The sequence below is a fragment of the Schistocerca cancellata genome, chromosome 3, assembly GCF_023864275.1.
Source record: "Schistocerca cancellata isolate TAMUIC-IGC-003103 chromosome 3, iqSchCanc2.1, whole genome shotgun sequence".
NCBI classification, from domain to species: domain Eukaryota; kingdom Metazoa; phylum Arthropoda; class Insecta; order Orthoptera; family Acrididae; genus Schistocerca; species Schistocerca cancellata.
In genome coordinates, this window is record NC_064628.1 from 949,312,500 (window position 1) to 949,335,960 (window position 23,461).

The window sequence follows — 23,461 nt, forward strand, 5'->3', positions numbered from 1 at the left end:
TAACATTATTGTATTTGGTGCAACATTATTTACAGGTGTTATGTTCGTTTCGGGGAATTTTTACTGTAACTTCTCTGCAATACTTGAAAAATACTCGTTTACATAGTTTGATAAGTGCTGTGGGTCGTTTATTACTTTATCGCCCTCCCTTAGCAGTATGTTATTCTGCATTTGTTTGTCTCTCCCTGTTTCCTTTTTTTATAACCTCCCAGACTGCTTTGCTTTTATTCTCTGCATTATATATTATTTTGTAGTTAAATAACTTTTTTGCAGCAATCAGCACCTTCCTATAGATCTGTTTGTATCTATGATATAAATTGAAAAATTCTGGATCATTGCGAACCTTTTTCGTGGTACTGAGGTGTTTAAGTGTTTGGGAGGACTTCTTACTACCTGCTGTTATCCATCTATTTTTGTGAGATGTTGATACAAACATGCATACTTTTGGAAATGCCTTTTCAACGTTCAATTTAAACAATGTGGAGAATTTAGAGAATTTCATATTCACATTGGGTTCCTTATACACTTCATCCCATCTCTGTTTTTCTAGTTCTTTTGAAAAATCTTTTATTTTGATTCCTGATAGAAGTCGTTTGTAGGCTTGTAGTTTAGGGAATGGTTCGATGCCTGACTTTACTGTTGTTATTTGACAGAAATGGTCTGATAGTCTGAGATCTTTTACAGCTACATCACATTTTTCCCTGTCCATATTTGTGGCCACATGGTCTATTACTGGTGAAGTCGTTGTGGTAACCCTTGTTGCACTATTGACCAATAGGGACATGCCAAAACTTTGGAGGATGTTTATGAAGGTGCTGCTAGATTCATTTATGATGTAAGTGTTGATGTTAATGCCCCCACTCAGAATTATGTTGACCTTTGTACTTGAGACTTTATCTACAACTTCTGTTAACTTATTGAAAAAAAGTGTCCACACTACTACTAGGAGATCTATACATACACAAAATGATTACGTTCTTGGTGATATCAAGCCCTATTAATTCAATAGATGATATTTCAAAGTGTTTGTCTTCACTAAGCTCATCTTTTGATTTGAATTGTGTTCCTTTTCTGATATAAATGCATGATCCTCCACCGCTTGAAGTAGTTATGCAGTAAGAGTTTACCTTTGCATACAATGATAATACTACATAAAGGAGCATGGAGAAAGTGGTGGAAAACTAAAAATGACAAAGACCATATAATATATAAAGAGGAAAAGAAGAAGTGCAAAGAAATAGTGGAAACAGCAAATAAAATAGTATGGGAAGAGCTTACAAAAAAAACTTGAAGATGAGAAGAGCAATAAGAAAATGTTCTATAAAATGATGAAAAATAAAAGGAAGGCTTCTGAAGTACCAATAAAGATGTAAACGGAGGACGGTACCATAATTGAAGATCCAGGGAATATAAAAGATCTCTGGAAAGAACATTTTAAGAAACTGTTAAACGCTGAGGAGCAGGTGTACTAGGAAACAACAAATAATGGAGAAATTGAGAGAAGTTAGGAAGCAGAATTAGGACAAGCTACACTGGAAGAAATGGAAATAGCTGTGAAGAAGATGAATGGGAGGAATGCTCCAGTACCTGATGAAGTATCAGTGGACATGGTAAGAGCAGCAGGTCCAGTGGGAATGCAGTGGCTGTATAGAGTACTATCAAGTGTGTGAAGAAATAGTACAATACCTGACGATTGGAGAAGAGGAGGCATTGTTCCCATCTTCAAAAAAGGCAATAAAAGACTTTGTAAGAACTACAGAAGAATAACCCTTATGAGCCATACACCAAGATTTGTGAAAGAATTTTACTAAATCGAATAAGTGAAAAGATAGGAAAGGAGCTGAGTGAAGAACAGCATGGGTTTAGGAAAGGAAGGAGCACGATCAACCTGATATTTTCTATCCATCAACTGATGGAAAAAAGTTGGGAGTTTAATAAAAGGGTGATAATGGTTTTTATAGACACATAAAAACAGGGAAAAACTCTGAGAAGAAATGAAGAAGATAGATATAGAAGATGGATACATTAATGTAATAAAGACAATGTACAGAGGACACAATTGTAGAATTAGAACACCATTGGGGAACTCTGCATACTTCGAAATAAGACAGGGACTTAAGCAAGGAAGTATTCTACCTTCTGCACTTTTTAATGTTGTGATGGAGGGAATGAATAGGTCAGTTAAAGATATACTAAAAGAAAAAGACAAAAAGATGAGTTTTGCAGCAGATATGGCAATATGGGGTGATAAAGAAGTAGATGTACAGTTACAACTTAATGCGTGGAATGAAATAATGAAAAGGTATGCATTAAAAATAAATAAAGATTAGAGTGAAGTAATGGTATTTGGAGGAGAGAAAGGGATCAATGGAAATATTACCTTGAATGGAGAACCACTCAAAGTGGTAGAACGTTTCACTTATTTAGGGAGTGAAATATCTTGGGATGGAAGAATAACTCACTAAATTAATAGGAGGTTACAGAAGCGAGGCAATTTCTACCAAACAATAAAACACCTGATTTGATATAGGAAGTTTCAGAAATAGCAAAACTATTTATGTATAAGAATTATTACTTCATTATTGTCACTTATGGTGGAGAAACATGGACAATGGCAGAAAGGGACTAGAGCAGACTGCAAGTAGGGTAAATGAAATTTCTCAGAGCAGTTAAGGGAAAAACAAGAATGAACAGAGTAAGGAATGTAGAGATTAAAAAGGACCTTAAACAAAAAAGTATGAGAGAAGATATTGAAAAAAAACAGATTAAGATGGTATGGGCATGTTAAGAGGATGCATGGGCAGAGACTCCCCAAAATTATCGAAGAACTAATGATTGATGGGAAAAGACCAAGAGGGCGCCCAAAAACATGGTGGAAAATGGTAGTGAGAATATCTGTGGAAAGGAGAGGTCTGACCTGGCAACAAGTGGAGGAAGAAAAGTGGTGGGAGGACCGAGCCAAATGGATAGGACTCGTCAGCACCCAGACCCAGCAGTAGCTGGAGTGGGATCCGGATATAGATAGATATAGATAATATTTCATGTTGGATTTCTGTCTCTCTACACCAGTGCTCAGTAATACAAACTACGGTGCAGTTCAAAGATTGAAGCTCAACTTCTAATAGTTGTATTTTATTTTTTATTGATTGCATGTTTTGATGGAGGATTGTTAAGTCTGTGAAATGCCCCATGTTACTCTTTCCAAGGATTCTTTTTCTTTGTGACATCAGGTATATGTGATATTTGAGGTGTTAAAATCTGTCCTGTGAGTGATTGTTTCAGTATTTTTTTAAAGTGCTGGAGATACTCTTTGGGCAGGGGAAACCTGTTGTCTAGATGTAGCCTAAAAAGACCTACTTTTCCTACCTATGTCAACAGGTATTTGACCTTGTGTGGCCCGAGATCCACCTCCTGTACTTTCATGAATCAGCTGTTCCAATCTTCCCTTCTCCGTCCTGTTTAGGTGTAGGCCATGCCTAGTGAAACCCATCTGTTGATAGACCCGATGGGCACCAGAGAAACATGAGCAAAGTTGGCTGTCCTCAGAGCCGTCCCTAACGTCACATTGATCCGCCTCACAGCTCCATCAAGGTGTGGTCGATCATGACGCCGGAACAGCTCAACAAAGTGTACGTTGGTGCCCTGAGTCAGGGAAGCTATCTTGTGCAGGTCACCACCTATGTCATATGCCCCATCCCAGTCCAAACTGTTTCCCCTCCCCACCATCACTATCACTACATGGTCCTCTTTTCTAAATGGCTCTCAGCACTATGGGACTTAACTTCTGAGGTCATCAGTCTCCTAGAACTACTTAAACCTAACTAACCTAAGGAGATCACCCACATCCATAGCCGAGACAGGACTCGAACCTGCGACCGTACTGCGACTGTAGCAAACGCGCGGTTCGAGACTGTAGCGCCTAGAACTGCTCGGACACCCCGCCCGGCCCTCTTTTGTAAGGTCCTTACATAAATACCCTAGGTCCTCTATCACACTACTTAGCCCTGTTTGGCTTGAAGATACTGGTGGCCTGGTACGCTGCCCCTAAACTTTCCTGCAGCTGAAGGCCTACACCACGCTCATGGCTGCTAGGTAGTAGCCACATTCTTCTTCTTAACACTTTGTACATTTCTAGGCTTCTTGGCGTCGGTTGAAGTGTGCTGGACATTTCCTGCTCCTCGTTCTACCTGCCACTTAACTCTGGCAGTGGTAGATACCAGTGTTTCGTGTTGACAAAACGAAACTGTAAGTAGCACCAGTGTCTCCTGGAAGAGCTGCACTATGTTTTCGTTTCAGTTTTATTAGCGGCAAAAAAATTTAAAATGAGTTCTGGAAAGTTTACGAAATGCATTTATTAACGATGTTACCGAATTGTCGAGATGCGGTAAACTTTTGTTATTGAATTTAGTTGGTCACAATAAGCGAATGAAATCTTAAGAATAGATCAAATTTACATCTGCTCCAAACCGTAACTTTGTTGGAGATATCTTACTATAGGCAAGTGGCGTAAAGTGTGATGTATGATGTAGGACTGGTCATGTTTTTAAAAAATATCGGGAATCCGATACATCGATGATTAAAAAGTATTAGCGATTCTCGATATATCTAAATTGTTTCGATATATCGACAGAAAACTACGACTTACTGGCTATAAAATTATCGAATGCATATTGCAAATATACTGCGGGTTTTAGAGCTGTATATTTAAGTATTGATTTATTAAGTCTTCTGTAAATCAACAAGCTAGTAGAGCACGAATTAAAAGGAAAAGATGCATATTCACGTTTGGCAATAACCACTTTGCTAACAATGGTATCTGCATGTAAGTAGCACAACAGAAGGTATCCGATGGTTCCGTCGTACGGTTTCGTCACCTATCGGATTTGTCGGAACTCTCCACGTCGGCTCCCCAGTTATTGTATTTCTGCCAACGCAAGTTCTAGTGACAAAATTGCGTGGTAGAGCTAAACATTGCTGCGCTCGTGCGTTAAAACCTCAGCATTCGCCAATTTGTTTTCGCTGAAAGAAATACAGCGCTAGGTTTATGCAGTAGCTGACTTATCGCGTTTTCCAATCAAGTTTTCTACTTTTTTCTAACGCAACAACAAAGTTATGCCTGTAAATCGAGGTGAGGAAAATTATTGTTTGAAAAGAAAGAAGAATACTCACATGATTACAAAATACACTATTTCAGTAGTGCGACAGTTATAACTCAGATAATGAGAGGGATTACGCTTGTGCGATTTAAGACTGAGTTCCTGACATGAAGTTCAGCCGAACTCAGTTGTATGATAACAACCTCCTTATTAATAGTCGAAACTGACGAAAATATAATTTTGGTGGGCTGGTACTTAAGCCGCTCACACCAAAACGTCAGCTGAAACCGCCTGTGCATCTTTTTTTGTGGTGACAATCGGAAAACTCTGTTGACATTTCTCTCCTCGGTATTACACATGCTTGTAATAAAACTGCCCCTCTCATTATTTAACGACGCGTCATTTACTAGAACGACTTTTCAAGTTTAATTCTGTCATCATTTTTCCGTGATGCGCTGCGTATGATTGATGGCTTTATTTCAGGCTTCAGGAGCGAAGTTTCCTGACATTTCTGTTGCCGAGTGCCTCGATTGCAGGCAGCGTAATTTGGTTTTCTTAGCGCTGAAAACGTAACGTTTAATTTGCGTCCATATCAATCAAACCTGAAAGGGAAGCAGTGGTTGGGAAGGGAGTAAGACAGGGTTGTAGCCTCTCCCCGATGTTATTCAATCTGTATATTGAGCAAGCAGTAAAGGAAACAAAAGAAAAATTCGGAGTAGGTATTAAAATCCATGGAGAAGAAATAAAAACTTTGAGGTTCGCCGATGACATTGTAATTCTGTCAGAGACAGCAAGGAGGATATAAGATGAACATCAACAAAAGCAAAACGAGGATAATGGAATGTAGTCGAATTAAGTCGGGTGATGCTGAGGGAATTAGATTAGGAAATGAGACACTTAAAGTAGTAAAGGAGTTTTGCTATTTGGGGAGCAAAATAACTGATGATGGTCGAAGTAGAGAGGATATAAAATGTAGACTGGCAATGGCAAGGAAAGCGTTTCTGAAGACGAGATATTTGTTAACATCGAGTATAGGTTTAAGTGTGAGGGAGTCGTTCCTGAAAGTATTTGTATGGAGTGTAGCCATGTATGGAAGTGAAACATGGACGATATATAGTTTGGACAAGAAGAGAATAGAAGCTTTCGAAATGTGGTGCTACAGAAGAACGCTGAAGATTAGATAGGTAGATCACATAACTAATGAGGAAGTATTGAATAGGATTGGGGAGAAGAGAAGTTTGTGGCACAACTTGACCGGAAGAAGGGATCGGTTGGTAGGACATGTTCTGAGGCATCAAGGGATCACCAATTTAGTATTGGAGGGCAGCGTGGAGGGTAAAAATCGTAGAGGGAGACCAAGAGATGAATACACTAAGCAGATTCAGAAGGATGTAGGTTGCAGTAGGTACTGGGAGATGAAGCAGCTTGCACAGGATAGAGTAGCATGGAGAGCTGCATCAAACCAGTCTCAGGACTGAAGACCACAACAACAACAATCAATTTTGTAGCGAAGATCACTGTATACACGTAAACTTTTGCCAGCTCGTCGATTTCGTTTTTTGGGAGTTTATGGAGAGACAAATACCGTACATAAGCTCCACCTTTTTGAGACATTTCCTCCTTCCGCTTTGCCATGGTGGGCGTCTCATCAACGAATGGTGGGCATCATTATGAGTACATACATACATACAATTGTAGTCAGAGTAGACACGTAACGCGCAAATCATTCTTCTCAACTGACCTCGTACGGCTATTCTCTGGCCAAGACAGCAAACAAAATACCGGCGCGTAACGAAAGGTATTACAGAGTGGCACTATAGGGCAGGTGGCAAGTGACATAGTTTTGGGGGTGAAGGTGCGGCAATCGCTGGCACTTACTACGGCTACATGTTTCGTGGGACTGGCTCAACGAGGTTAACCTCATTGGAATGGCTGAATGTCTTCCTTCCGAGCCTCATACCACTACTTCCTTTCTAAATGTCAACTCAACAGTTAGGGAAACTCTCCCTGGATCAAAGACGATTTGCCTGCTAAATCAGCCACAGTGACCTAAGAGAATCTTGGTCCTCGCAGATCAGAGACAAAAAAGATTAATATGATTTTAGTAAACTGCAGGGGCATCCAAGGAAAGGTCCCAGAATCAGTATCGCTTACTGAAGGTTATAAAACACAATAGTATTGGGAACAGAAAGCTGGTTGAAACCAATGACAACCAAATCTTAAGTTCAGATTGGAATGTTTATCGTGAGGATAGGTTAGTCGCCGATGGTGGCGGAGTGTTTATTGCAGTAAAAAAATCGATAAAATCTAGCGAGATTATGACGGATTCCGAATGTGAATTAATGTGGGTGAAACTGAGTATCAAATAACGGTCAAAAATGGTGATCGGATGCTTTTATAGACTCCCTGGGTCAGGATCTGTAGTTGATGAGCGCTTCAGACAGAACTTGCAAAATATCATTAGTAATTTTCCTGATCATGCCGTTGTAATAGGGGGTGACTTCAAAATGGCTCAAATGGCTCTGAGCACTATGGGCCTTAACTTCTGAGGTCATCAGTCCCCTAGAGCTTAGAACTACTTAAACATAACTAAACTAACGACATCACACACATCCATGGCCGAGGCAGGATTCGAACCTGCGACGTAGCGGTCGCGCGCGCTTCCAGACTGTAGCGCCTAGAACCGCTCGGTCACACCGGCCGGCCTTTCTTGCAGATAGAACTCAATACGTCACTCTTAACTGAACAAAATCGACAGATGTAAAGATAATATCCGGTATACCACAGGGAAGTGTGATAGGACCATTGCTGTTTACAATATATATAAATGATCTAGTAGAAAGCCTCGGATGCTCTTTAAGGCTATTCGCAGAAAGCTAATACCAAAGTAGCAACTCTAGAAGATAGTAAAAATTTGCAGAACGACCTGCAGAGAGTTGATGAATGGTGCGGGCTGTGGCAGTTGACCCTGAACACAAATAAATGGATTATATTGCATAGGAAAAGAAATCCACTACTGCACAGCTACACTATTGATGACAAACAGCTGGAGACAACGTCTGCCGTAAAATATCTGCGCGTAACTATCCAGAGCAACCGTAAGTGGAATTACCACGTAAAACAGATAGTGGGAAAAGCAGATACCAGACTCAGATTCATCGGAAGAATCTTAAGAAAATTTAACTCATCCACGAAAGAAGTGGCTTATAAGACGCTTGTTCGCCCGATTCTTGAGTATTGTTCTTCTATCTGGGATGCCTATTAGGTAGGACTGATAGAGAAGATCCAACGAAGAGCTGCGCGTTTCGTCTCGGGATCGTTAGCTGGCGAGAGAGCGTTACGGAGATTCTAAACAAACTCCATTGGCAGAGGCTACAAGAGAGGCATTGTGCAACACGGAGAGATTTGCTATTAAAATTTGCGTACTGACCACGAGGAGAAAATTCGAAAAATTAGAACCAATACAGAGGCTTACCGACAATCATTTTTTCCACGCACTATTCGCGAGTGGAACAGATAGCCGTACCGAAAGTACCCTACAGCACACACCATTAGGTGGCTTGCGGAGTATGGTGTAGACGTAGATGAAAAGTAATATTGAACCTCCGTTGTAGCTGTCAACCCAAATGTAATTTTGAACAGACGGTACCTAGCTTAAAGGCTGCTGCAAGGGCGGAAATGTAGGGAAATCAAGCTCCACCTTTTCCTCGTTGGGCAGTCAGCACATTGCCGCTATAGTGCTACAGTGTGGTGTACTGTTTCTTAGCTGAGGTAGGCGACAGGCGGTAACATTCCGTACCGGTACCGGCACGAAGTCACCAGACTTCTACCGGTTCCTTCGCTCCCAGAAAACTGTCAGTGTCAATACCGTGCGTGTACTTGGTAGCACACTTTTACTTGGCCATTGTCTGATAATCGATGGAAGTCGGTTAACTTCGTGCCGCTCCGGAATTCTTGTGCACGCTGCCAACCTTAGCTGTGCAACGGGATTGTGTGCTGTAACAATAAGTAGCAACTATAAGTGTAGTGTTGGTCCTTGTATGCGTAGTGATTGTTAATATTATTTGCCTAAATGAATGAAGAGGTTGGCCCTTCTAGCGACTCGCCATAAATCATCGTGTCGCTTCTGCGACTCATTACCCCATTAAATGTTTGCTTCTCTCATAAGACAACGCTAGCTGCTCTGTGAAAAGGGAGGTGGGCGTCTCTCCAGCACCTATTATGTGACGGGCCGATCGCAAGATTCACCTCGAAACATCGTGCACTCAGGGGAAAAGTTGAAGTGTGAGATTTTTTTTATTAGCAGTCAACAGCCAGTAAGCGCACGTGTACAAAAAACGGTTATAGCAGCACGAATTTTTCCGACGTCTGCTGATCAAGAGCAACGGAGCTCGACGCTTTCGAAGAAGTTCGCAAATAATATTCAGCAGTTATGTCTGTGGGGCTGGAACCTCAGCATGCAATCCACATCTTCCCGTACGTCTGAACTTAGCAAAACATCTAACGTATTGTTTTTCAGAATCCAATAAGCACGCAAATAACAGTTGTGACCATTTGAGTTTTCGCAGAGATTAGCACGTATAGAAGCAGGCATTATTTTCTGTGCCTATATTTGTGAGTGTCGACGGGTGCTATTGGCTCAAAAATGAGGTTAACTGTGATTAATGTTCTCTATAAACACTTATTGTTACTATCCTTAAGCAAATAGTACTTTATGTATATTTGATATTTCTGTACAGCCTCCGATAATGTTGCTGAAGAATCAGTTTCACAAAATGTCACATACCCATAGCGTAAAGATGATGGTTGCAAAGTGCCCGTATACGAATGGTAAAAAAAGCAACCAATAAATACGAAAAAGACTAGTATGTTTTATGTTGACTTGTAAACAATTACTTTTTACTTCACAGTGTTTGAAGTTAGAACAGAGGTCTTCCGTCCAAGACAAATATTTGTTCTCCTCTCACCCCTCCCTCAGAACCAATCTTCTGCTTCTTTGGGTGGCAGTATCTCCATACACATCAGTTGAAATTATGACTGTGACTTGAAATCATTGTATACTAATCTTTAAATTTGCATGTGAATGCCATTAACATTATGAAACCCAGCTTCTCCCTGCCCTGTCCAAAGCCCAGAGAGGTCATTGTGACACCTATATGACAACAGTGTTCTTCATTATTATTTCAAAATTGTATTTAGTTTTTATATTTTAAAGATTCCACAGGATTTATTTGCCATTTAATATAGACCTTCATAATTGAAAAAAGGCCACAGAAAACAAAGACAATCAATTATTAAAAAAATAACTAAAGTTCACTGAAACCTGTAACTTTGCATAGTTTTAAATGCATAGAAAAATTGAAGTATTCCTCTTTACAGCAATTTTAGCTAGTTCATACTTCTACACAGTTAACCGATTTGTATTCAGTTTTCTTTGTGCATTTTCCGCAAAACATCTTCTTGCAAACAGTGCACTTGGAAGTAGTTTTGAATTTAAAAACTTAAGATTTACTGTGTGTCTGTGCTGTCATTTTCATTTTCATAATTTTCCATGGTCCTACAAAGTGAGTGACTCTTCATCTACTAAGAATTTGGTTCCTCTGAAAGTTGTTGAGTAAAATGCCTTCTTTTGATCTCCCTCCAGTATCAGTTCTGAATAGGCTACTACATTATGCATTTATTCCTGCTAAGTCGAGAATGTTGTAGAAGAAGTGTACTAGACATCTTGAGAAGGTCTTGACCGGATACTGCGTGGCCATTTTGTCTTGTTGTAATAATCTATAGGTTCAAGAGTTTTTTCCACATTTGTCTTTATAGTTACACTAGGATGAAAGTAACTCATTACTAGATTTTTTTTTACTTTCTTCTCTTAAAGTACCATCAAGGAAATATCATCATGTTTTAAAAATTTTGTCGGATAGAGAGGTGCTTTCAAAGACTTACCAGAGAATGTGGTATTTTTCTTGTTGGCTTATTTACTGTTCCTGCGATGGGGGTTGACTTTCTGTAAGTTTCTTGGCAATTTTGAGGGAAGTGAATTAATTATCTGTAGAGATGTTTTTGCCTCTGTATAGCAATGGTTCCTTAAGACACATCAGTACCTAATCTGTAATCCATACATTTTGGGATCATGCAATACCCTTCCCAAGATAAAGGAAACCACTGAGAATATACTACTGTCAACATCTACCTCTGAGCAGTACTTTTGTCCATACTTGTCAGGCTTTGAAGCCATGAATTGTGTGAAACAACACCTAGCTTTACTCGGGAGAGTTGCTCATCTGTCATTATGTCAGATCCAATTTTGTAATATATGGTGCAGTTTTATATGATTTTTTTTCCAAACAGCAGAAGCCAATGCAGATTTATTATTCTGTTAATGTACAGTAGTTGTAGACTTCTCGCCAAACCTCAGGAATCTCATAATTACTCAGGATCTGTGTCTACTCATGATTTCTAAACAATATGGTAGGCCCCAGGAGCTTGACTATAAGCTGTGGAGGTCTATACTCCTGCATCCAATCCCACCACAAGCATAGATAATTGCAATGAATGCTTCTGTTTCTTTCATAATTGTCGTCCAGTTGTCATTTCCTAGTACCGTGTGTGCCTCTGTTATAGCACGTTTCAAAATGTATTTGATTATGAAATTGTCTATGAACAGGGGCCACCCACTTGATACAAGTTCATCACTTACATTTCTTCTTGCTGCGTATGGTGTAAGTAAAGGATACTCTCTAAAAATATTATGACAAGGAAGACATCCACCGTAGGCACTGCTTTTGTCCAGACTGTACTGTCAGGAGCAACTTCTATGTATGTTACATCAGGTGATGAAGAAACAGTCACTTATTTTATACTCGGAGGACCAGAATCATCTCCTCTTCTGTTATATGAATTTTCCTGACACATGAAACACAATAATTAAACTAACTTTAATTATACCAGTCTTAATGATGATATGGTAGAGAGTGAAAATCAATAATAAATGATTTGCTGTCAAAAATTTAATGAAATGTACAACAACTGAACAACTTACAATGGCACTTAGGCACAAAGGCAAAGATAGCAGAGTCAAAGATCATAACATCAAAGATGAACAATAGTGTTCCAGTGGTCAATGGTCACCACACTAATGAATAACTGTAGAACTGTAGGAAAGCTATTACCAGTGTAAATTCTAATTTACGTACTGTAAGATTGTATTTAGGTAAGGGTACTACTAAAATAAATTAGCAGAAATGACAATAATAACATACTAACTACATTCTATATTTTCACCTTCAATATCCAAAGAGTCAGTATCATTACTATTAGATGATTTATCATCCCTAGTTGCCTGATTCTGAACTGTCAGAATGAAGTTCACTGCCATCTGTAAAGTGACCATTGTTGTATAAAACAAAATACCTTCACCAAGGCAGTGCATGGAATGAATGGACTGAAGACAGTGGTAAATATTATTGAATCCATTGTTTTCCACTCATAGCATAATAATGCGAACAAAAAGTTAGTTATTAAATCTCATAGTAAACGAGATGAAGTTTGGAAGGGCGTGAAATAAACATAAAGCATACCAATAAACGAAAGTATAGGCTTATCTTAAAGGAGTCAATATGATCACTGTGGGCATTAAAGGCGTACCCTGCAAAAAGTCATGATCAGTTATGCAACATGCGCTGTTCTTCAGTATAATGAAAGTATATCCGAAATGAATAAAAGTCATAAGGGAAATGTTGCTGAAATCATTGTGTGCAACATAGCCATCACTTAAAAAGAAAAAGGGGTCATTTTTACCCCTCTGGGCATTCTAATGTTAACAAATACTGCAGTTTTGATGCCCATGTGTGCAATTAGATAGATTCCATCTGTTCACTGGAGATTAGTTTTCTTTGCCAATTGTTTTTCAGGAATTAGGATCGACAGGATATGCTTCATCTCTTGGGAGGCCGGGCAGTCCAGGTCCAAAGGGTGAGCCTGGGATTCCAGGCATCCCAGGACTGCCTGGTGAAAGGGGTGTTCCTGGCAGTAAGGGAGACAGGGGAGATGCTGGACTAAAAGGACCAAAGGGGGACAGGGTAAGTTCTTGACATCACGGTTACATCCCCACAGAATTTATGAGAAAATGAAAGGTAGAAGTTTTGCAGGAAAAGATAGAGTGCTACATGACTGACATAAGGTAGACATGTTAAGTTGCAGACAGGCACAATTAAAAGACACTTGCTTAAAGCTTTCAGCCACAGCTTTCATCAGCAAGAGAGAAACACACACAATTCATATGCACAAGCAAGCACACTTTATGCACACATGACCACCAACTTCAACCTCTCAGGCCAGAATTCCGACCTGAGATGCTGGATTTGGCGATCATGTGTGTTTATGAGGTGTGCTTGCTTGTCTGTGTGAATGGTGTGGTTTTCTCTTTTACTGATGAAAGCTGTGGCCGAAAGTGTTATGTAATTGTGCCTGTCTGCAGCTGAATGTGTCTTCTTTATGATAAGTAGCAATCTGTCTTTTCCTACATTTTTAAACAATGGAAAATCCTGGATGGAATATAACAGTGTCATGAAAAGAATAGTTGCTCCTCACCATATAGTGGAGATGCTGAGTTGCAGATAGGCACAACAAAAAGACTGTCAGAAAGTGATTTTGTGTGTGTGTGTGTGTGTGTGTGTGTGTGTGTGGTGTGTGTGTGTGTGTGTGTGTGTGTTTTTGTCTACTTCTGACAAAGGCCTAGTTGGCCGAAAGCTCATTTTCAGTCAGTCTTTTTGTTGAGCCTATCTGCGACTGAGCATCACTATATGACGGGAGCAGTTTTCCTACATTGTCGATATTCCCACCTGGAGTTTCCATTGTTTGAAAAGTACAGGATACCTTTTCTTCTGTCATGCTGAATATAAGTACTGCTTTTTCTGTTTCCATATGATAGCAATGTAACATTTGTGAATATTGTAACAAACCAAAACAGAAAATTATTATAATTATAATAGTAATAATAATTATTATTTAAATGGTCACTATCATTATTATTATTATTTAAATGGTCACAGGGCCATCCAGGGCCTCAGGGTCCTGTTGGCTTTAAAGGAGAGCCTGGAGCTCCGGGAATAGATGGCATGCCTGGGTATCCTGGAACCAATGGAAGAGATGGTAACAAGGGACAGAAGGGTGAGTGCATTTCCATAGGTCATTGCTGCATGAGTGTCTCAGAGATTATTGTTTAATCTTTATAAGTTAATTATGCCATGTGTGATGCAGCACATTGGAAACTGCAGAGGAAAAGCTTTATGCATAGGAGTAAGGAGTAAAGGCTTCACTGGCACAGAAAAACAAGGATGGTGCTCGAGAGAGAAACTATAAGTATACTTGAGAAGTAGTGCGTGACAATTTCTGCTCCTATATTATTGTGCTGGAGAAGCTAGGTGTTACCAAGTAACTTATTAGTTGAGTGCTGCATGTCAGATTCAGATGCCCTGGGACAGAGCAGCTTCCAACTTGGCGGCAGTAGTGACAAGTAATGAGATAAGATGGCATGTGTAGTACAGTTGTAATAATGTATTTTTCACTAACAGAGTTTATTGTATGACAAGCAGTGTAGTGTTGCCAGTGTAGTGATACTTCGTTGTTAATTCAGTATATGGGTGAGGTTTCTATGATTTCCTTGCCTTTTGCCAATGTGTGCCTTGACTCATCCCACACCCCTGAAGATTCTCCTTCCTGACTGACTCTAAGATTCACAATGAATGAATGAACTTGTGCCCAATTTATGATTCTTTAGCAGAGTTAGTCATATCTTTTTGATTATCATTTTCTGAGTTTAAGAGCTCTGTGTTGCAGCAATACTCGTTTATTACTGACAAAAAAGATGTTATATTGAAAACAGTTTTAATATTTCATTTATTTTTCAGTCTCAGTTGCACTTTTTTAAATACAGAATGGTGAGTTTTGATCTCCTTGGCTCGTCTTCAGATCTATGTAGTTGCGTCAGCAACCTGTCATGTCTCTTTCAGACCCACACATCAGAATATACTTTTTAAAATACTATATGACCAGTTTCAATCTCCCTGTATTATCTTCAGATCTACGTAGTTGTCAGCTATCTGTCGTGTCTGCATCTGAACCACGCATCAGAATACTGGCAGTATTGTAATGTATGGTTCTGGTACAGATACAACGGATTGCTGACCCAACTACATAGATCTAAAAATGATTCAGAAAGATCAAAGATAGTCATACTGTATTTAAAAAAAAGTGTGCTGCCGAGACTGAAAAATAAATAATGTATTAAAATTTTCTAAATCTCAATAAAGTTGCTGATCACTTGCACAAAAATATCAGCTGTAGTGAAAGGAAGTAACAAATAAAAAAATATTCCATGGCTCTTTCTTTACTAAATGTACTACAGTTCTAACTTTGAGATGTGTTGTAGTGAACATTGTTATTTCTTATCCCCTGCAGGAGAATTCGGTGACACGGGGAAACCTGGACCTCCAGGACCACCAGGACCCCCGGGCATTGCCCTCATTGACCCAGATGATGTTGAATTGAGTGGCTCAGGTTTTGGTTCAGGTAAGGTGTTGTTCACTTCTATGTTGGTTGTTACCCCATGTTGTGCAATATTCCTGGGGGGGGCGGGACATTCCTTTGTATGTATTAGGATTTTAAGATTTTCACGTTGATCAAATTATTCTTTTCATTCCTAAGAAATAGTTTTGTAAGTTTGCATAGCCTTTATTACTTTCTGATCACTACTCAGAGTTGGCACAACCTGTTTTGTTTTTTCATGCCAATTAGGTCGGTTGGGAGGTCAGAAAGGTGATCCTGGGGAGACAGGTCCGAAAGGTGATAAGGGCGATGTGGGGCCCAAAGGGGAAAAGGGTGAGAGAGGAGCTGATGGTTTTCCAGGAAATCCTGGCACTAATGGCCTACAAGTAAGTAAAAAATGACTTTGTGTCTGATAACCTTGCGTTTTGAAACTTGTTTTACTATTTATCCATTTACATTGAACAATAACATAAAATCAGTCTCAACGAATGGGTGTAAACATGATGGCATTGCTGCTTTTTGTTGAACCATATTTTGGTGCCTAAGGGAAAAATTTCTTATGAAACATTTTCACACTTACTGTCATATTAATTTTTTATAAAAATGTTTTTTTTAATTGTTACTGATTTTTAATCTAAGCTTTTGACAATATCCACTATTCTCTTCATTAACAAAGTAAGTGACCATCAATGAAGTACCAGAATCACATAAATGTGAATTATGTAATAGTGCTGTCTGCAACCAGAGATTAAATGTGTGCCAGTGATGGTAAGTCAGTTGCAGCACCTCACGAACATACTCCTGGTGCAGACTGTGTGTCAATTTCTCACATTGCTGAGTCCGTAGCTCATATCCTATTAAAGTTGCTGGCACACATTCTAATTTCTACAGCGTCTCTGAGGACTATGTATGTCCCAGTAGTTTGAAGCATGGGCTATAACTAGTATTTTTTTGAACAAGATCTTGTGCATATTCATAAGTCAGCATCCAGCAACAACAGATTTTTCTGTGCTCTGCTCATCACAAGAATAAACCAATGTAAAGAAACATAAATGCGATGATTGATCAGAAGCCGTAGCCCCCATACATTGATGTTGTTACGCTCTTGGAAGTAGGCCCTACTTATGTATTAGATTTCTTAATACTAAGTTATGTTAAATGAGACTTTAAGATATTCTATTGTATTAACAGCCATCAACAATTTTCTTAATCTTGCTTTAGATATGTAGGTTTTCTTTCAAAAATTGTGTATGGTCACAGCTTGTACACTGTTGTGCTCTGATTATCACACTGTTAATGCGCAGTATGAAAATGGCAGAGGCTGCTCCCTGCTCCTTAGTGAAACACGCACATGGATCACGGTTAAAAACTGTCAAAAAATACGTTCTTCTTAATGCTTTTCATAAATTTTCAGAAAAAAACATCATTCAAGTTTTCTGAGGACCTGTATTTCTGATACAGTTTAAAGACGCATACACACTATATATACAGTGGAATTGGTAGCATAGTAGATTCATCATCTGGTGGAGTTCATGGGTCGCTGGTTCAAGTCTCGCCTTGGTCATCCCTTTTTTTTTGTTCAATTTGAAATACCTATATCTCGTAACTGTAAAATTCGTGATCATTTTTTATGAATAATGAATTCTTCTTGTTTCTAATTACACATTGCACACAAAATTCCTGTTTTCTTTTCAATCTAAGTTCCCAATTATCGATATTTTATAAAATATTAAACCAAATACTCTTTATTTGTATTACATCCATAATTTTATACCACAGATGTAGACTCACACGAACTGGAATGGCAAGTGTCATAGAAACATAAAAAAACAATCATTTTCACAGCATGAAGCCCACCATCCAAATGCTGCATTTTTACAATTACCACTGTACCATTACAATATGAACCCAAGGAGCCAAGTTAACAGATTTGTTGTGAGAAATAACAAGACTATTAAGCTGCCAGACGTGCTGCAATTAATACGTACAGCTTTTTGACATGTCACTATTGAACGGTGGTGGGATATATAGAATGGCAGAAGAGGAGAAAATGTGGCACCTGGGTGACTGTGTGGATTCTGTTGTTGATCAACTCGTTATCAACATAGCAGATGACAAGTCCAGAACTGTAATGTATTTCTCTAATTCATATGAAGGACCTAAGAATTACCAGGTAACTGTCTGTAATTAATACCTTCAGTGGATTCAGTATTCAACAATACTCTGAAATCCCTGCAGTATACTTTTGCATAACATATAGCTCATTCAGAAAAATTACCCTGTGTTTAAGTTAGGAATTCTCATCACTCTCGTGTATAATTAGAATACTATGTTAGGTGAAAATGAGAACATTTTATGCTTTCCGTCTGGTCACCCAAGATGCATGCGCTAGTGCTGGAGTTTTGTTGAATATTATTTCATTCTCTTTAAAAAATAAATGTCATTCGAGGCTATATTTTTTTATCTGCTTGCCTCTTTTTTTATGTCTGAATTGCAACTGCTCACATCATTATAGGTTAGTTTGGACCAACTGGCTGGCCAGTGCTGTCAAAGTTAAATGTGTTGTCCCACATTATTGCTCAGTCTGTGTGGGTGTAACACAGCATAAAATGTATGCTTATGATCGTACATGATTGAACTGGACATCGCTTGGCTTCCACTCCACGTGAAACGAAATCCAATGAGATTCAAGCAAATGTGGAAGAATAAATGGTGTTATATGTAACCTTATGATAAACAGAGTATAGGGGTCTGTACGTGAAATGTCGCTGATCTTGGGTACGGCACTGGGAAAAAGTTTGAGTAGCCTATGCACATGGCTGCTGCCACATTCACATGTAATATTAGAAATGCCTGTGTCCCGGAGGCCGTGACCATCGTATCCGGGTACGACATGTCTTCAATTTTCTTAGATAGCCAAAAGGTCCTTTGTTTAAGATTCATCCAGCTTTACTACATAGAATGGATTTGGTTTTATGTGCACAGCAGAGGGCCAACTTAACTTATTGTGACCAATAATTATTTTATCTTAACACAGAGACTAGGTAGTTTATTTTGGCACTAGTAAGGTTCTTTTCTGATATGCTCTTCTGGATCCTCCCCTCCACAACCAGCTTTTCTGAACTGCGCAGAGTTGTTGTCCTTACAAGACATTCCCTGCTCCTGTAATTATCCTGACCTCAACATATGGTAACATACCATCTCCACACCCTCTGCCCACCAGATTCTATCCCTTCTGTCCTGTCACCTCCTCCCCATTCTCATCTCCCACCCTCTTTGTTTTCCGCCATCTGTCAGCACACCCACCCGTCCTGCCACACTGCTCTCCTTTTTTGCTGTGTTTTCCCCACCTCCCTGCCCCACAACCTCCTGACTCTATGTCTGTTGGCATTGGAGTCCCTGCACTCTCCACCCTTCACCCCCTCCAGATTGCTGGTTCCATTCCATGTGACAGTTGTATTCTGGTCCTAGCTTCCAGAGTTGGTAGTCTTGTAAGCATGAGGTTTGTGTGCTTGTGTGAATGAATGGTGTGTGTTTCTCATTCCTTTTAGTGATGAAGGTTGTGGCTGAAACCTTATTTGTAAGTGTCTTTTAATTGTGCTTGTCTGTAACTTTACGTGTCATTTTTACAGTAAATAGCAATCTTATATTTTTCTACATTGTTGATGCTTTTAGTTCTTATAACAACATTCAGCACAGATCCTTTTCCAGCAGAATGATGGAAACTGTGCTTGTTTAGCTATTGGTGTGTTGAAGCAGTTTATTATATACTGACTGGCTGAGCCAACTGTCTGACTTCTCTCCAACTTGAACACCTAATAAGGGTAGCTTTCCTTCCTTCTCCATTTCTGCAGAAAACTTTATGCTGAGATGTGATCAATGCTCAGTGAACTACTGGAATGTTTGATTGGTACGAGGCTAAACTGATAACATATCAACATAATGGTAAAAAAAGAATGTGTGAAGAGGAGCAGTGTTTAAGAAACTTTCTTCAAAATTTGCCATGAAAACATTTGGATACAGATTATGACAAAGATGAACACAGGGCCACTCAGTTAGCCATCTTATTATATTTACTGCTATGTAAAGTGATGGTCAGTGTTTGTCGGAATAACCTGACACTTTCTGAAGTGCAGTTATTGGCAAGCAAACTCAACTTATCTTCAACAGGAATGTTTGTAAGTAGAGGAACCACATCGAGACTGACCGTAACTTTGTCCGCACGTATCCTTATTTGTTTAATAATGTCAACAAATGTTCACTTCATCCATAGTCACAATGGGTTCTACTCCATGAATTACATTTGTATTAGTCATTTACTTCATTGGCAGTCAGTTGATTTCCTAACAGAGACAGTGGTGAATATCATCAAAAGCTTGGAACATTTTTTTAACAATGTAATAAGTACACCAAGAACATTTAATATGAGGGTAAGTCAATTATTATCCGAAATTTAGTTATATTTTTGTTTATTTTGGTAGTACTGTCGTTTTATGTCGATGCATGCTTTGTATATTTGTTGTTATATCTTTGCAATTTTCAAGCTGCTAGATTAGTTTCATTATCACTGCCCTGCTGTTAATCATGGCTGTTCCACTGTTTATTTGCACCAAAGAAGAGCAACTTTCAATGATCTGTTTTTTGTCGTCGGAAGGCATATTTGGGGCTGAAATTCACAGAAGACTTTCGGTACAGTACAGTAACAGTGTTTCGCCACAACAGAATGTCTACGAATGGATTGAAAAATTCCAAAATGGTCGGACAAGTGTTATGCACAATGAAGGAGCTGGATGACTGTTTACCAACACAAATGAAGAAACCATTGAGCGTTCATGTGAAATGATTTTCTTAGACAGACGATTAACTATGACAAAGTGGCACATTGTCTGAAAATTAGTCATGGTTCTACCTATGAAAACATCCACAACAGACTTGGGTTTCATAAAGTTTGTGCGAGATGGATCCCAAAACAACTCACAGTTGCATAAACAAATGCACTTGGACATCTGCAAAAAACATTTGGATCTCTATGGTAACGAAGGGGACAACTTCTTAGACAGGATCATTACTGGTGACAAAACATGGATCCATCATTAATAGCCAGAGAGTATACGGTAGAGTATGGAATGGAAACGTCCAAATTCACCATGCAAGAAAAAGTTCAAGATCCAACCATCCACAGGAAAACTGATGCTTACATTTTTTTGGGACGCACAAGGCCCAGTACTGGAACATTATGGGGAAAGGGCACAACAATAAACAGTGTACGTTACAGTGAGATGCTTACTACTAGGCTAAAGCCGGCAATTCGAAGCAAACGCTGAGGATAGCTGTCAAAAGGTGTTGTGTTGTTGCACGACAATGCCTGTCCGCATACTACTGCTCACTACTGAAAAACACCAGAAACTCAAATTGGAAGTACTGGATCTTCATCCATATAGTCCTGATCTTGCCCCTTCTGACTATCATGTGTTTGGTCCAATCGAACAGGCTGTAAGGGGCTGCTGATTTGCCTCGGACGAAGCAGTGATAGATGTGGTGCATTCCTCGCTTGCAGCTCAACCTTCTTTTATGAGGGCATCAGGAAGCTTGTACAACAATGGACCAAGTGTGTTGAAACGCAAGGAGACTATGTCGAAAAGTGATGTTCTTGTAAGATTCCTATTTGATTACAATAAAATTTTATAACTACTTTGCGGATAATAATTGACTAACTCTCCTACAAAATAATCTATCCCAAAAGACTTTGTGTTAATCATAAGATGCTTTCACAATAAAGTTTCCAGTTTCTCACAAAAGCCAACTAAAGTAAACAGTAGAGCTATCACGTTTATGCCCAAAAATGAGAAATGGCGATACCAACACTGTGTGCTCTGGTATTATTATAAATGAGAGCACTCAAACTATAATCTTACAGGTGCCCAAATTAATTAAATGTCCAGTTGCATCAAGAAACATAGTATGACTTTCCTTAACTGCGCACAACTAGTAATATCCATAAAACTACCTACCATTATGATAGGGTGATCTTAGCTATCTGTTTTAACTGTGTGTTGTCTGTCATTGGAATCATGGGCACTAATGATGAATCTTTGATTCAGCGTATGCTGGTGTTAAAATCGAACAATGGAAACTGAAGGTTGGAATATCAACAGTGCAAAGATGTGTGTGTGCGAGTGTATACCTGTCCTTTTTTCCCCTTAAGGTAAGTCTTTCCGCTTCCGGGATTGGAATGACTCCTTACCCTCTCCCTTAAAATCCACATCCTTTCGTCTTTCCCTCTCCTTCCCTCTTTCCTGATGAAGCAACCGTTTGTTGTGAAAGCTTGAATTTTGTGTGTATGTTTGTGTTTGTTTGTGTGGTGAAAGATTACGAAAATGGGGCTAACAATCTTTCACCACAACACCACTCCTTTTAATACGTTTTTTCCGAAATTTTCCCGAATTTCTCCGTCCTTTAACGTGATTTAGCGGCAACACAACCACCTAACCTTTATGCACATCGCTGTCTACCAACCCAAGTTCACCACAGGATCAACTTAACCAACACTTTTTCGCCTTTTTTCATACCAGATCTCCAGTTGCTTTCTAGTTCACCTTTATCTCTCCCCATATATTTCTATCTTTCATTTTCATTTCAACCTCATGTTAAACTTTCCACCTTCTAATACCATGTCACCCTCACAACACCCCCACAACGACCCCATTAAGTTTTATTTACATTCCCTCCGCAAACATGCCTTCACCCTAGCCAGATTACACTCGCATATTTTATTTTCTCAGGCTTGTCTGACATTTGGCATAACCCCCAAAGGCCTCACACTCAAAGTTCCCATCTCTGGCTGCAACCCTTCTTTCCATCAGTCCCTATACCAGTTCCAAACTGAACAATCCATTGCCCTCACCCACCTAATCCTTCACCTACACATCAACTCGGCCAATGAACACACCCGCCAACTCCTATCCTTAATAAAAGTCCTCAATCTTTCCTCTCCCACATCCACACCGGCTATTCAGAGCATCCTCCTACAGGCCAACCGCAAATTAGAACAGCATGCCACCCTTCACCTCAAAAAACTATCCAATCTCCTGGTTTCCCACCTCCGGAAAGGCAACTCACTCACCCTTCACAACCTTTCCAGCAAACCTCAACCACCTCTCATTGCACACAAACCTAGTCTCTCCCATCTACTAAATCTCCCACTTCCAGCTCCACTCCCTCCAAAACCTCAAAATTCCAATCAACACAATCTGGTACCACAACACCCTAATTCAGTAGTTAACCTTTCCTCCAAACCTCTCTCCCAATCCGAAACCTCTGTCCTATCCAAAGGCCTCACCTTCAGCCCCACTCCCAGATTCAACCAAACAGCCCTCGTCAAAGATTTACTGTCCTACACTCGTACTCTCTGCTGGAAGTATCACTTTGCCACGAAGAAAAATGATCCTAATCCTACCTCTAATGATCCAACTCCCCAAGACACTATCCAAATTGAACCCTGCCTGGAACAGTTCCGTCCTCCGTCACAGTGGGACCCACCTCCTCTTCCTCAAAATCACCCTCTCCAAACCTTCCAGGAATTTCTGACTTCCAGCGTTGCCTCTCAATCCTTCTTAAAAAACATTAATCCTACTCCCAACATCACCACTGCTGAAGCCCAGGCTATCCGTGATCTGAAGGCTGACCGGTCCATCGTCATTCTTCCGGCGGACAAGGGTTCCACGACCATGGTACTTGATCGTCGGGAGTATGTGGCTGAGGGACTGCGTCAGCTTTCAGACAACACCACATACAAAGTTTGCCAAGGTAATCCCATTCCT

The 23,461-nt window shown here is 39.6% G+C and overlaps 1 protein-coding gene across 1 annotated transcript in view; it reads left to right on the forward strand.

Annotated features, from left to right (window-relative positions):
• LOC126176012 (collagen alpha-1(I) chain-like) overlaps positions 1 to 23,461 on the forward strand; it is a 1,061,651-nt gene that overhangs the window by 840,379 nt on the left and 197,811 nt on the right. The window contains exons 12-15 of the mRNA XM_049923130.1: positions 13,007 to 13,174; positions 14,147 to 14,264; positions 15,555 to 15,665; positions 15,891 to 16,027. Of these exons, the coding sequence (XP_049779087.1) occupies positions 13,007 to 13,174; positions 14,147 to 14,264; positions 15,555 to 15,665; positions 15,891 to 16,027 (534 nt within the window). The remainder of the gene's footprint in view (positions 1 to 13,006; positions 13,175 to 14,146; positions 14,265 to 15,554; positions 15,666 to 15,890; positions 16,028 to 23,461) is intronic.